Source organism: Amblyomma americanum, chromosome 7 (assembly GCF_052857255.1).
Source record: "Amblyomma americanum isolate KBUSLIRL-KWMA chromosome 7, ASM5285725v1, whole genome shotgun sequence".
NCBI classification, from domain to species: domain Eukaryota; kingdom Metazoa; phylum Arthropoda; class Arachnida; order Ixodida; family Ixodidae; genus Amblyomma; species Amblyomma americanum.
In genome coordinates, this window is record NC_135503.1 from 109,583,620 (window position 1) to 109,598,551 (window position 14,932).

The 14,932-nt window shown below is 42.5% G+C and overlaps 1 protein-coding gene across 2 annotated transcripts in view; it reads right to left on the bottom strand.

Annotated features, from left to right (window-relative positions):
- Positions 1 to 12,895, bottom strand: part of LOC144099475 (17S U2 SnRNP complex component HTATSF1-like) — a 45,775-nt gene extending 32,880 nt beyond the window's left edge. For both annotated transcript variants that reach the window (XR_013307407.1, XM_077632806.1), the window contains exons 1-3: positions 12,490 to 12,895; positions 10,231 to 10,423; positions 7,376 to 7,575 (exon numbers count right to left, since the gene is read on the bottom strand). Coding sequence is in view for 1 of the 2 variants with exons in the window: in XM_077632806.1 (XP_077488932.1) it covers positions 7,376 to 7,575; positions 10,231 to 10,423; positions 12,490 to 12,636 (540 nt within the window). In the remaining variant the exon portion in view is untranslated. The remainder of the gene's footprint in view (positions 1 to 7,375; positions 7,576 to 10,230; positions 10,424 to 12,489) is intronic.
- Positions 12,896 to 14,932: the final 2,037 nt, after the last annotated feature.

Below are 14,932 nucleotides of genomic sequence, written 5' to 3' on the forward strand. Positions count from 1 at the left end.
CCGCTTACCATTCCGGCAACGCTACTTGGGAGACTGCATTTATTCACAGAACGTAGCACGCCGCCTAAAAAGATGCTCGGGTGCTCCGTCCACCATCGCAGCAGCCGAAGCAGGCGCGCGGCGATGGTTGCACAGCGATCCAGCGGCTATAAGGTGAGTCAAAAGCGGATCCCGGGGAAGCAAGCGATAAGACGTGCCTGTCAATTCCGCGAGCCTCGACATCGGGCGCGGTTGCGATAGATGGCGCAGCAATGCAGTTTTGCATCGCTCTGCCATGCACTGGACATCCCGCAAACTTTTGCTGCTGACAGTACTTCACCATATTTATCTACCAGTTGTGCTCACATGTGTGAGAGTCAAAAGCACACACACAGACACTTGAACATTGCATTGTGTGATGAATACAGTAAAACCTCGATTTAATGAACTTCAATGTAATGAAACCCATGTATTTCAGTTTTCATAACTTTGCATCAATAGAGCACCATGAATTTGTAGCTTCAAATAGAACGAAGTAAATTTTGCCGCACTTTCAATGTTCGGAAATTTCAGTGCTGGCTGGAAACGAACCAAAGGAAAAATTGTGTCGCGGGCGCGAGTGGTTGAGCAAAGCGCGCATGTAATGCGGGCGCCGCCCAAATAAAGAGTGCATAGGAAGACGCAAATACGATACGCAAATACGGTGGTATAAATACCCGGCCCTTATTTGTTATGATTAAAAAATGTTGTTATTATTACTTGCTCATTTGGTGTCTAATGCTTCTTCAGTAACAAGTCATCGATAACGCGTCTGGGATTTGTAGACCGCGTTTTAAGTTTGAGCGGTCTAGAGTGAGAACGCATGAGGACTAAATTCGCTGGCGTTTGGATTAAATGCTCTGGCGCTTCGATTAATTTCTTTGGCCCCTGGATTAAATTGAGTGGCACTCAGATTAAATATTCTGGCGTTTGGATTAAATTGAGCGGGAAATACTGTAGATTTAGCTTTAGCCACCGCTCCTGACACCATAGGGCCGGTTATGTACCTTGATGGATTTAGCGACCATAAGATGCTGCAGTTTGAAATTCTAGTTCCTAGTTTGTTTGCAGGTAAAACAACAAGAAAGATTAGAGATTATAGTAAAGCAAGGTATGGTGAGATTAATACGGAACTTACAAAATTTTTCAATGAAGTATTTTTGCCCCTAAGTAACCAACGATCTACCGAAGACAACTGGTTGCTTTTCAAAAACAAACTCTCTGTGCTTATAGACAAGCATGTTCCGCTAATTTCAATAACTAATGACAAAACTAATCCATGGTTCAACAAGGCCCTCCGTCGATTACAAATTAAATTGATGCGCTTGTATCGAAAACCTAAATCTGCTTCCTCTCCGTCCTCGTTAGATAGCTACAAACAGTGCCTGAAAACATACTGCTCTGCTATTACTGCTGCCAAAAACAAATATTTCACTCATGATCTCCTCTCACTTTTGCAGAGTAATCCTAGAAGTCCGATTGTGTTAATAGATTTTTTGCTTCAGTATTTACTAAGGAAGATCATTCCAGTGTGCCTATTGTTCCCGACTCTGACTACCAATTCATGGAGCCTATCAGCATCAGTGCCGAGGGTATTGCATCACTTATTAAAAACCTTAAGTTATCCTCATCTGCAGGAGTGGACGACATAAACTCCAAGATTCTTAAAAACACCATTTCAATTTCCAGCCAGATTTTGTGTCATATATTTCAGCAATCTTTATCACAATGGAGAACTGCCTACACACTGGAAAATTGCCACGGTCATCCCCGTCTTCAAAACCGGTATCAAAAGCTCACCTGATAACTATCGCCCTATCTCGTTAACATGCATATGCTGTAAATTACTTTAACATATTATCGCTTCCCACATTTACAACCATCTAGAATGTAATCACTTTTTCTTTTCTAATCAGCATGGTTTTAGGAAAGGCTACTCGTGCGATACTCAGTTATTTGAATTTACTATTGACTTGTATTTTAACATGGACGATAACCAGCAAACAGATTGCATTTTTTTTAGATTTCTCGAAAGCATTGCACACGGCCGGCTGTTTACTAATATATCTGCCCTTTCTCTTGATTCTCTCACATTGTCTTGGCTTCACAACTTTCTCTCACTTTGTCAACAATTCACTGTTGTCAACGGATCTTCCTCACCACTATGAGATGTAACCTATGGCGTACCACGGGGAAGCGTACTTCGACTCTTGCTTTTCCTAATTTACATAAACGACCTTCCTGATAACATTTCATCCTGTTTACGACTTTTCGCAAATGACTGTGTTGTTTACCGCATTATCAGTTCCGAGACTGACCACCTGACCCTTCAAAATGATCTTAGCAATATTGTTGATTGGTGTAAAAACTGGCACATGATCCTAAACCCTACTAAACGTAAACCTATGACATTTAGCAGAGCACATGATATGTCTAACTTCAACTACTCTATTCACAACACTTTCCTATCGCAAGTTATGTTTTACAAATATCTCGGAATTCAGCTCACTCCAGATCTTTCATGGTCTTGTCACATTTCAGCTGTCTGCAACAAAGCGTCAAGGACACTGGGTTTTATACGCCGTAACCTGAGCAACTCTCCTAGCTCCGTTCGTAAGCTCGCATACCTAACTTTTGTACGACAAAAGTTGAAATTCCTCTCATCTATATGGTCGCCCCATCAAAAATAAAATATCTCATTAAAATGCTTGAGACTATATAAAACAGAGTTGCCCGGTACATTGTTAGTAATTATAGTCCCCTCGCCAGTGTCTCCCAGCTTAGAACCCTTAATGATTTACAGATACTCCAAATTTGTCGTTCACTTTCACTTCTGCGTTTATTTCATAAATATGTTTACACCCGCCCCTCGTTTCTGCCTCTAGAATCACCTTTCCGCTCTTCAGCGCGCTTGTATAATCATCTCAGTTTCAATAGTATATATGGCAAAACTCAATCATTTAATTCGTCTGCATTACCTAAACCAATCAGGCTCTGGAATGATCTTCCTGACAACATAATCTCCTGTCCTGATCCTATAGAGTTTAAAACAACACTATGTATGCAATTATCCCTTTAGTATGCAATTATCCCTTTAGTATTGTTTCAAATGATTTTTCTACAGTTTCAGTTGCTTTTATATTGTTCTCTGATGTACCACTGTTTTTGTTTGCACCTGACTACTACCTCTGCGCATATTCGCGTTTCACTTTTTTTTGTATTTTCTATTGTTTCGTTCGGATGTTATTTTTGCTCCGTTTTAAATAATCTGTGTTCGTGTTTTTTTTGCCTTGTACCCTGTCCATTGTACCGTTATTGTTGTTTATTATTTCTGTATAATCCTTTTCCTTGATGCCCCCCTCACTCAATGCTCTTTGGGGCCTTTGAGGTATCAATAGATATTAAATAATAACAAAAATAACTTTCAAAAACTAAAAATTCATGAATTACATACTTTAATGCGCCAACTTCAAACATGACTGTCTATATCTACATAAATATGTACTGCCAATTTTGTCATTCAACAATTCCAGTAAAATTTTTTGACAGCTTTCAGGAAAACGTTCTTACACAGATTGATATATTTTATACAGTAGAACACCTCTATAGTAAATTCACTCAGACCAGCAAAAATCTGGGTCTTTACTATATGAGTCGTTGGTGATGGCATGGCTGTTGGGATATTCTCGTCCTACTTACTAAATACAAAGCGCTGACATTTAAAAGAAACACAGGAATACCTTCCATCCTGCTCTTATCCATCCTTTATGTGCTAATTATTCATTTTCAGTTATCGCATTTTACATTATCATGTTTTGGATTTTATTTATGTCTTTTGGAAGTACTGCATTTGCATGAATACAACGTGGCTATGAATATAGTGCCAGTTCGATCTCATGTAAAAACCAAACCTTTGCATGAACACGGCGTCATCTTCCACAGCCTCAACATCATTTAAGAGGCAATATTTAAGAAACGTGCGCAACAGTCAAGCACGGCAAAACCGCCCATGCAGTGCTGTGAAAGTTCGGCCTTTTCTGCCCTTCTCTACTCATCACTAAAATTTTACCAGCTTTCCTTTCTCAGCTAACCGCGCCACCTTTTTTCTATGTTCATAGCCAATTTTACTTTTTTTTTTTTCCGTGCGCGCAGCGCTCTTTGCCTCTGGCCTCAAGGCCTTCGAAAAGTTGGCTTCTCCTAGCGCTCTTAAGCTTAGTGGTGAAGCCATCTAAAAAAAAAAAAAAAGTGCTGTTTTGTTGTCTTCGGTATCCATTTGCCTCACTCAGAACGCTGGCCTCTTGCGATCCTCGACTAAGCACGTGACGCGATGTCATCATTCTGCGGGAAGTACGTCACCACAGCCAAGCGCTCTTTACTATAGCCATTTCTAACAAAAAAAAGTACTATAAACGCAAAAAAAAAATGTAGTCATCTATGGAAGGTGAAATGGGACCGAAAAAAAAAGTCTTTACTATAAACGCAAAAAAAAAATGTACAGTCATCTATGGAAGGTGAAATGGGACCGTTCACTATAACCCGAGTTTACTATAGCGGGATTCTACGTACTTAGCAAACAAGGAGAGCAAATAGGTAATTTTATTGTTGCATATCTCCTACAACCAAAGTTATGGTTCCTTAAAGTTCACATATAAAACGCAGGGAAAAACGTTTCTTTTACGCTTCCGAACAATTAAAAGCTCAGAGGTATTTATGTGCCCATCAGAACTGTCAATACGGCTTCACTATGCTGTAATTTTTCAAATTGGCTTCGCCCACGCAAGTGCCAAGCAAACGAAGAATATGGAGCATGCTTCATTTTGTGACAGCTAACAGCCAACAGCATCACATTTTATCTGGCCTTTCTTTTAGCTACGCATCAGTCAACCTTTCATTTTGGCGAAAAAGGAAGTCGGAGTGTTTCACTTTCGAACGAGACCAAGATCGCAACGCTATGCTACGAACAATACAAAATCTGCAACTCGTGATGACTTTTTGCAAGCAGTCTTGTTGAGATTCCATCTTTACCTTTACTTGACAATTTCTCAGAAAGCATGCAGTATTGAGCCACCAAACTTGGCAACAAAATGAGATATGATACAATACAATGTCCAACTATAAAAAAGTTAGTATTTGGTGTTTTTTTTTTTTCAGAATTTTTGCCAGTAAACTCCCACATCCCCCAATAAGCAGCCCCTGCTTTTTCCCAAAGGTACTCCTGGTGTTTTTCCACCAATGGAAAGAGAGAGAAGCTTGGCAGATTGACCTACGGCTGGCCTCTGCAGCATGCAACAGTGAATGCCAGCATCAACAATGAGCAACATTAAGCAATTCTACTGTAGGTGGGATTGCTTGACTGATATTTTTAGGCCAGCCAAACTCAGTGCTGGACCACTGTATAAACATCATTTAAACACAATACTTTTCATCTGTAATTTAAACATTCAATGTTGCAGAGAACAACATTACGGTATGATTTTGTGTAATTGCCGCTACCATGTGTGGGCTGCACCCCGTTTCGAACTAGGTAACTGAGAAAAAAATAAGCTTTTTTTTTAATCTATGCATGGGCTGCACCTTAAAAATTCACACCTGAATTTAAAAGAAAAAGTCCAGCCCTTACACAATTCTATACGATATTTACAAACACTTCCAATAACATTTAAATAAATTCCTAGTTTCAAAGCAGCCTGATTTGAATAGTGGCAGTCTGAAGACAGGCCTCTCTTCTTGAACAGATGTAACAGCACATTCCGTACTCTCTCTGCACATTCTGTGCAGAGGACCTTGGCATTTCAAGCAGCTTCAGGTTTGGGCTGCCATCCACAAAGAAGGTAACCCTCCATGCCACAAAATGTCAATTGTGCTTAACAAAATTATAGAGCAAGTGTTGTATTAGCCCCTCATACATGTACAACTCTAACTTTAAACCAAATTAAAAAATTTTAGTTAGCTCACCCTGTGACGAATTCCAGTGAAAAAACGGCCGTGGCTTAGCTTGGTTAAGCCTGGTGATTGCGAAGCAATAGTGTGTTATTCTCGGATCAGCTGGTAGTATGGCTGGTGGTAGTCTTGGGTTATGCTAGTGTTACGGCTTACAGTGAATCATCTAAGAGGAAGTTATCCGTCGAATCCGTGTATGCCGACAAACATTTCCCTCACCAGCGTGCCCATTACAAAATCTTCCAGTATCGATTGGCCGACGGTGCGGTAACACTCCATTTTCTCCGCGTCGTAAGATATGCCCACCGTAGCGCCCCTGGTGAGAGGAGCGGGAGTTAGGCCGCCGTTGGTGGCTACCGCCTCGCCTCGCGACGGCGTGAGATGGGGCCCCGTTTTTACACAGCTGGTATGACGTCACACCGACCGTAGCGCCCCTGGTGAGAGGAGCGGGAGTTAGGCCGCCGTTGGTGGCTACCGCCTCGCCCCGCGACGGCATGAGATGGGGCCCCGTTTTTACACAGCTGGTGTGACGTCACTCTAGGTCACGTGGTGTGACGTCACGCAGCGAGGTCACGCTAAAGGTCAATGGTGCCTACCACCGCCTCGCCACGGAACGGGCTGAAGTGCGACCTAAAGTAGTATTGCTTCGCAATAAAACAAACTTTTGTATGCCACCACAGTAACCGTATAGCACAATACTGCAGATGTGTTTCGTTTCATGTCCTTCAGGATTGTTCATAAAATTAAAACTTGTTCTTTTTATACAGATGCTGTAATTGCACTAACAAATTTCCATGAGTGCTGCTTCCTTTAGGTCCTTTTACGTAACTGCAGCACCACTACATCAGCCAAATGCAGTATTTCACAGAAACAGCCGTGGCCACAGGACTTTTCCTGGTGCAAACGGTGTTGGTGGTACTATCCTACACTACGCCCTCACTGAAAAACTCTTTCAATCACCTGCTGAACAGTGAAAATGCCATCCAGCTGAGTGCTGACCAAAGGACAGAGTTGGCCATGGAGTGAGTGTTTGCACCAACTGTGGCAGACGCAATTCTCTTGATAGTTCTATACCCCATGGGAGGTGAAAAATGCTGGAGTTTTTCAGCAACTGCACTATACTTTTTTTGTTTCTATAAAATGCATTATTTCTGCATGCTAGATCACCTTTGATGGTTATATTATGTGTAACATTATTCTGCAGCCCAGAGTCATCAGCACTCCACACTTGAGATAGCATACATAGGTCACTAAATAGCCTTTCAACAGTCTCGATAAGGTTCCATACACTTTTGTCAACATAATGGACTATTGCCTCGGTGGCTGCCAGAGAAGCCACTCAAATGCCCATGTAGCACGGTACTATCGAAGCTGGTCAGCAATCACCGCGGGTCACACAATGCAAGTGTCACGCCACCTTGATGTAGCAGCAGAGGGCATCGCCCTTGAGCTCCCCTTCACGCGTGCGGTACAGCTTGATTTTGTAGTGGCCCTTTTCGTCCTTCATGAGCAGGCCGCACTTGCTCATCAGCTCCAGGAACTCCTCTTCGTCAATGTCGTCCGGCAGGTTGCTCACATACACCCATGTGTTGTGGGCGTCGTCCAGCTCAAACCAGCCTGCAAGCGAGATCACACACTCAGTAGGCACTGCTATCAGTCCCTTTTGCAGATGTTACCCGCATTGCCCTATAAAGCTGGTTTAGTTTGGTTTATGGGGGTTTAAGGTCCCAAAGCGACTCAGGCTATGAGAGACGCAACCACTCAGCCACCGTGGCGGCTATCCCTATAAAGCCCAAGAATTGAAAACATCAGATAAAAGCAATGAATTTCCACGCTTTCATCACAAATGGTGCCTTCATTCCATAAATGTAAAAAAAAAGTTCTGAGATTTCACAAGAAAAAGATAACTACAGCATAATTAGATTAAGCTATTTTGGGTGATTTCTGCCCATTCAACGACAATAAAATTTGGTGCAAATATTCAGGTGAGTGGACTAAAACCAGAGCAAAATTCTAAACTGTTCCACAATATGACAATCCATCATTACCAGCCCTAAAATTTCATGCTGCTTCGACATTAGAGTTAGCTTTTGTATGACTTACATCTTTCAGCAGATACCTTGACCTTGGTTGGACAAAAATGTCAAAAAAGACAGTTTCTTCAAGTATGTTATCAGTTCATCTACTTCTGTGAGCAGAAATTAAAATACTTAACATTTTTACACTCGAAATCATAAAAGATATGCTGGGCTTAGGACCTGGTTTCGACCTAGAGTCACAGTGGCCAGTGCCAGGCCCAATGGTGAATTGTACTTTGTATAAGGTAAGCTAAAATTGAGCAGAGACTGGGACACAAAGGAACGATACCACTCATTGCCAGTGGCACAGCGGCACTTCAGGGTTTCTTCCGTCCTCATTTTTTGCACAGTTTGTTTACCTGACATCGGTGACCTATCCTACAATTAAGATATAATAAAGTGGGCAGCTCAACTGCACAAGGAAAATATAAAAGACAATGTGAACAGCTGCTTCAAGTCCAATACCATAACACTAGCACATCAGGGACAGAAAAATTTGCAAGACTTGTGATGCAAGCCCTGATTCCTGCATGTTGAGGTCCTTGGGGAGCAGACGAATTCTGAGGGGTACGATTTGACCTGTCTGACGGAAGAAACATCTTACATGTTATGTTGATAGGCAAGGCCTTATCACATAAGTACCCTTTGTGTGTGCGCCTCTGTGCAAGACAGTAGGACAGACTGGGAGATGCCTCAATGATCAAATGAGAAAACATACCTATTACTTGAGGTCCATAAAAGGCAATAGCTTAGCCTTACACTGAAACTACAGCTGCACTGCAGCCTTCAGCAGAAAGGTAGTGCTAAATAGATGCCCCAATTCATGCATAGCAAACACAATGAATCAATGAAGAGCCTGCTGCGTACAGCAGCAAACCTGTAGATACACTTCATTAAAAAAATTAACCGGCATTTGTCCACAGGGCACAAGTGATCAGCCCCAGCTGCTTCACGAGATGATTAATGCAATGATGATGCCCCACACAACGGTACAACTACTGTGCTTATTTATTTTGTGTGAGGGTTGCAGAGAGCTCTCTATGGTTTGACAAATGTGCGCGCAAAGAGTGGCGGACCTTGTTTCGTAGCACATTGGTGGGCAGTGTCCCGAGGTCATTCTCTCCTTAGCATGACCTGCCACACGTGTGCGCACTTTGGCCTCATGTATATGCACAGCGTCCCGAGCATGATGTTCCACCTCAATCTTGGGTGCATCCAAGTCCTTCCTCACAACGCAACTGATGTGCCATGCTACATCGATGTTAATGGTTTATTACTTTGATGGCCACTAACGCATGCCAAACAACGCGCTTCAAGTCACCGTGGTGAACAGTGCACTCTGCAGCAGTAACGAGAAAGACAAAAAGATCGCATTCACATGTGCCCAGCCCTCTCCCCAAATGCACCTTCCTCCACGCCTTTTTTCTCTCTGCGGACAACATATCACTACTCCAGCATGAAACCCAGTGATACGGCACTGTAAAAAACTGGCTTTATCTGAGTATGCAATGAACTGCACGGTGATAGCACTATCAGAAGATGCTGAAAGGAACTGTACATACAGTGTGTTTATTATTTCGAATTCCCTTCTTCTGATGTAATACGGCAATAGGATTCTTGTTAATTTACATTTTTAGCTTATTCAATGTTTAACTTTCACTTTAATGTTTGCACTTCATCAGATATGTTCTGGCCTGAAGCCTGCTGTGCGTCCTTTGAAGAAACAGATGCAGAAACATTTGTCAGTCAGTGCCTGTGTTGTGTAGTCACTAGCCCTGCTCCTTCAAGCTATCCTTCATGTGAATTATGACAAAACAACCAGCCTATCTTAGTACTCAGGTATATGCCTCACGATGCTCCATCAGTGCAGCCACAGAAATACACATAACGGTGGAAAATATATTTTCCCCTTTTGTCGATCAACTGCCTGCTATCTAATAGAAAAGCACTGTACACAAGTCTGACTTCAGGCATCATGGGCAATTCCGAGAATTTTTTACAGAAAGAACTGCAATACTATATGCCACAGTTTTCCTTTTTGAAAGCTTGCATGAACACACAGCACTTGAGAGTGATGTACTTGTTTATCTGGTTTGCGTTATAGAGTATGCATTCCACTGAGCACTTGTGTTTGACAGCATACTAGGAGTGATCTTAAAAGTTCATTAAAAAAGAAAAAAAAACGCTACCGTACTTGGTTCACTTGGCTTTGCTTTGCCCGACTTGGTTTGCTTTGGGTCCGCCGCAGAATCATGTGAGCCACTAGCGGGCTTCTCCGGCACAGGGGGCTTTTGGCTCGAGCTGCTGGCATCACCAGAACCTTCAGGAGGTGCCTCATCAGTGGTGCCATAGTTTGCCTGGTAGGCCGCCAGGAAGTCCTCCGTCACCTGAGATGGAGCAAAACCAAAATGCACTTCACCTTGCTGCCTGCTGTGCATCCATGTGACAGAAACATCTACATTTCACCAATACTAACAAAATCTGACAATCTTAGTGACAGGACCAGTACTCCTTCCTATAGTAAAAGCAGTTTTTACAAGATACTTGTGTGTGACATATTCCAAAGACGTATAGACACAAAGTTTTGTGTCAGTGGTTTTGGCCTTGAAAGATAGCTACAGGCACAGTAACCAACAAATTGAACTCAGAATGCCACTGTGCAAAATGACCATTTATTTCATTCAGTCAGTGCCAGCCCACAGCTCTTGCATAATGTCACATTCAAGTTGAGTTATCAGTGACCTTGTTGGATTAGAAATTTCTTGACATGAGGAAAAGCTTGCTCACATTTTAACCATGCAACCTAAGGTTCTTAGTAGTGATAATTGACAGATGGATACAGAGATGTCCCAATATTTTGTTCTGCCCAAAATGCACGTCATGTGATGTCGATTTACATGCGGATGGAGACACTGAAGGTGCTTGTTGACCAATACTGAAAATCATATCAAACTATGCTCCGCTCAGTGCCTGTGACTGAAACTTCCTGGAATGCATTCATGTGTGCAGAGGAAATAAATAAGACCCTTTGGTAGTGTTTTAAATTTCATGCCTGTGCCCCTTAATGAAACAAATGCACTCACAAATGAGCCAATGAAGAGCCAGTCTATCCTGCTTATAGTAGATGCTCAGAATAAATGAGGTGGTAAGTAATCATTAGCATCAACCTCAGCACAGTCATATGGCTGTGCTTGGGTGAATGCTAATGAGTAATTACTACCTTATTACAAATTCCTTGGGGGATTTCACAAAGCATTGGATCAACACTTAGAATAAGCATCCAGACCAACATCAAGATTCAACAAAAACTACAGCAATCACACAGTTCTAAAATGTGTGAGCACATTTCACGAGATAAAGCACGTAAGATAATAAATGATCAGGTAGAAATGCATGCCAGTTTTGAGAGTTTAGCGAACATCTGTGGTTTCCCTACCAGTCATGTGCTTGCAACACATGAACAGTTCAGTTTGCAGTTTCAAACTGCCACTAGGAGACAGAAATATGACTGTTTCAGATAGTAAACGCCATATTGGAAACTCCAAGCATTTAACTGAAGCAAATAGACATTTACTGTATGCAGTGTTGTGCCTTCATGACTTTGATATTAGAAATTAACCACCAACAGCGACAAAACTTGTGGCAGCATAATTCCGTGAGATATTAGGAACCAGGCTCCAGTGACCGCAAACAGAAGGACTCAACATTTTACTTTCACATAAATAAAGGTAACCTTGGTCATATTTTAGAGAAAATTCATTAAGCAATAAAAAAAAATCTGCACAGATGAAACTGCTGCTGGTAAGTGAGCAGGAAATGATCACATCTGAAAAACAAGAAAACACAAACGGCCTCACCAAATGAACTATGCACAGAAGTTATTAGACAACTTTATGATTGTGAACGCGGCTGCGCGCTTTTTTTTTTTTTTTTACAGGCTTTGTTATGCAGCGCTCGGTCTTTTTGTTGGCGTTTCAGTAGTAGCCAGTTCTTTATCAACCGGCAACATTGCCTGCCACCATGCCGTGTACAAAGTAAGGAAGTGAAAGTTCAAAAGCCCAGACACTGATGAAGCGCAGGTGTTCGCTCCGAACCCGCAATATCCCGTCCTAGCGCTCACCAAAAGCTGCCCAGGTAACGCAAGTCCGAGGAATCCCATTACCTTTATTCAAGATGTGGACATTGGAGATGTGCTTGGCGCAATGAAAGGAAGAAACGCGACTGATTACAATCGCCCGTCGAAAGCAGTTACGTACTGCACCGACATCGCATCTAGTGCCATGCACGATCTATGCCGCCAAAAGCGCTCGCAACTGCCTCGATAAAGCGCCGCGACGCGCGTTGGCAGAAAATCACCTAAAGCATGCCTAGAAATACGCGCTGCGAGTTGAACACGCAGATTCATCCCAGAAAGCGCAGCGCCTCAACGTTGACAAACGGAAAATGATCAGACCTTTGGAAACCATGCGTGTTTCTCGTGGTCCCACTCGTAAACAGTGCCGTCGTTGGGGTCCACGTAAGTGTAGGGATCCGAGCCGGACTGCTGGCGCTCTTTCTCCGCGTTCTCCAGCGCCAACTGCTGCTCGAATTCGTCGCTCATCGTTGACGAGGCGGTAGCTCCGCAATCACTGTTGAGCACTCGCCAAGTCGATGGCAGCGCAGTTGTGATGAGCAACTGTGCGACGATCACAGATTCATGCTCGTCATAGAGCAGATCTAGCGTGCACTTATTACAGGAGGAAGTGGGAAGGCGAATTCAAGTGAAAACAAGCGAAGAGCATGCAGATGCAGTCCGGTGAACGGTTGTTTACGTTGGCTAGAAACACGCACCAACAGCAATGAAAATGGCGGTGAACAGCGTTGCTTTCCAGAAACGCGGCTATACTTTCCGCTAAGAACAGACATTTACAGGCAACATCAAATAAAAATAAATTATTGTTATATCTAATGTACTGCTATTACACATTTAAAAATTAAAAACAACTTTAATTTGCTTTATTTATTAAACGTTGCAATAAAGCGGCGTTACTTTAAAAAAGAAACGAAACCGAAACCTAGTGTACAATTGCTGTTTTCTTAGTGCGCAGTTTTGAAATGTTTGCTCATGATGCAATGCAGGATTTTGACAGAGGTGAAATATTAAAGCTTTATTCTTGCATGCTTTAGCAGCAATATAACATATACTGTAGGCTGCGTGTTTTGTGTGTTCTGCCTAAAAGCGTTGAACCGCAATTAAAAAGACACCACTGTACTGAAAAGGACACTGTTATGGCACCCTTCTCGCCACCATAGACACTGATAACTAAAACAACACTTGAGTACGCTGAGGACAAAGCGCTTGCGCGTCTTGGAATCTATGTTAGTTGTTTCAGTATTGCGCAGAAATATTTTAGTCATGGATCACCAGCTAGGTAGACTGCACCCTTAAAGGGACACTGAGGAGAACTCTATAAATTTTTTTTTTGCTAGCAAAATCTGATAATTCGGCATTTCATGGCTTTGTTGCCGCTTGTCCGGGCGCGAAAGATGCATTTATTTCAAGAAAATTTGGATTCAAAGTTTAAAAAGTTTTCCCGCCGCTCTGATTCAAACTCAGAGAACTCTTATGACGTCACGGCAACTCTTATGACGTCACAGAACGGAGTGACGTGAAACGTGACGTAAACGCAGACTCCGTGATTTCTGACGGCTAGAGGTGCGGTGCGCAACTTTTATTTGCCAGCCTCAGAGATTCGTTGTTTCCATTAAGTAAGGAAAATTCCTCGAAGGTGGCGCCTATTGTCCAAGGAAGTCATCACGCTTGTACTTGCGAGATTAGCCTGTGGCGGCGATACCTGCATTTTGGTTCTTGCTATTTTCTACATTACAAGAGCTTTATTTTCAGGAAGAGTGGCGTTTTTGTGATCAGGAGCTGCTATTCTATCGATACAAGCCAACTTCAATTTCTCCTCAGTGTCCCTTTAACCTAGCATCTAACTGAAGCTGGCCTCTACAGTTATCTGGAAAAGGCTAAAAAGAAAAACGAAATACAGATGATTACACTAGGTCCGGCCGTTTTTGCAAGGAGACTAAGGCGGGTCAAGACCGTTTCTTTCATCCCTGAAGCTAGCCTACACCACCAATTCACTTCCAAACGCGGATCACGTACGTCCTTTTCGGCCTTGGTATCAGTGGCGTAGCCAGAAATTTTGTTCGGGCGGAGGGGGGGGGGGGGGGGGGGAGGGGGGGTCCTCATAGATTTTGTGGGGGAATCAAATGCAAGAATAATAACTGCATTGCCATTGACAATGCCATTGTGTGTTAGATAGCGCTATGCACTGTCTAGACGAGTGAAATATGTACTCTTTAAATAAAAGAATGTATTCGTATGTCTTAAAAATCGTGGCAGATATAACTGATACCAATGGTTCCATGTTTTTGAGTATTTAATTAGTAAAGAAAATATCACACCACACAAAGTCTAAAACTATATCAGTCCGAAACCGGCAAAGCAGTGCACGGCGCTGATGTGAAACACGTAAAGGGCATGAAATGAGCAAGCAGAGGACAAACATTTTAATGAATCTTTGTCGTTCAAGAACCTTTAGATTTTTGCACATATCCAACGGCCAGGGAAAAATCTCAATGACGCTGTCCTTCCTTCCAGTGTACTGCGCAGCAGCAGCTGTCACCGGTCATGTATTGCGAGTAATTGCACCGAAATTTTATTCGCAACAGCGAGCACATGTATAAACGAGGAGTTCTGCAAAATATACATTAGAAGTGCGGAGATAAAATGCAGTATTATAAATAAGAAGATACAACTTGATAAAGGACAAGAAAGTGCCACTGGAAACAAAGTAACTGTATGTATGCACAAAACCTCGCAAAAAGATATCTAAATACACGTGTGTGTC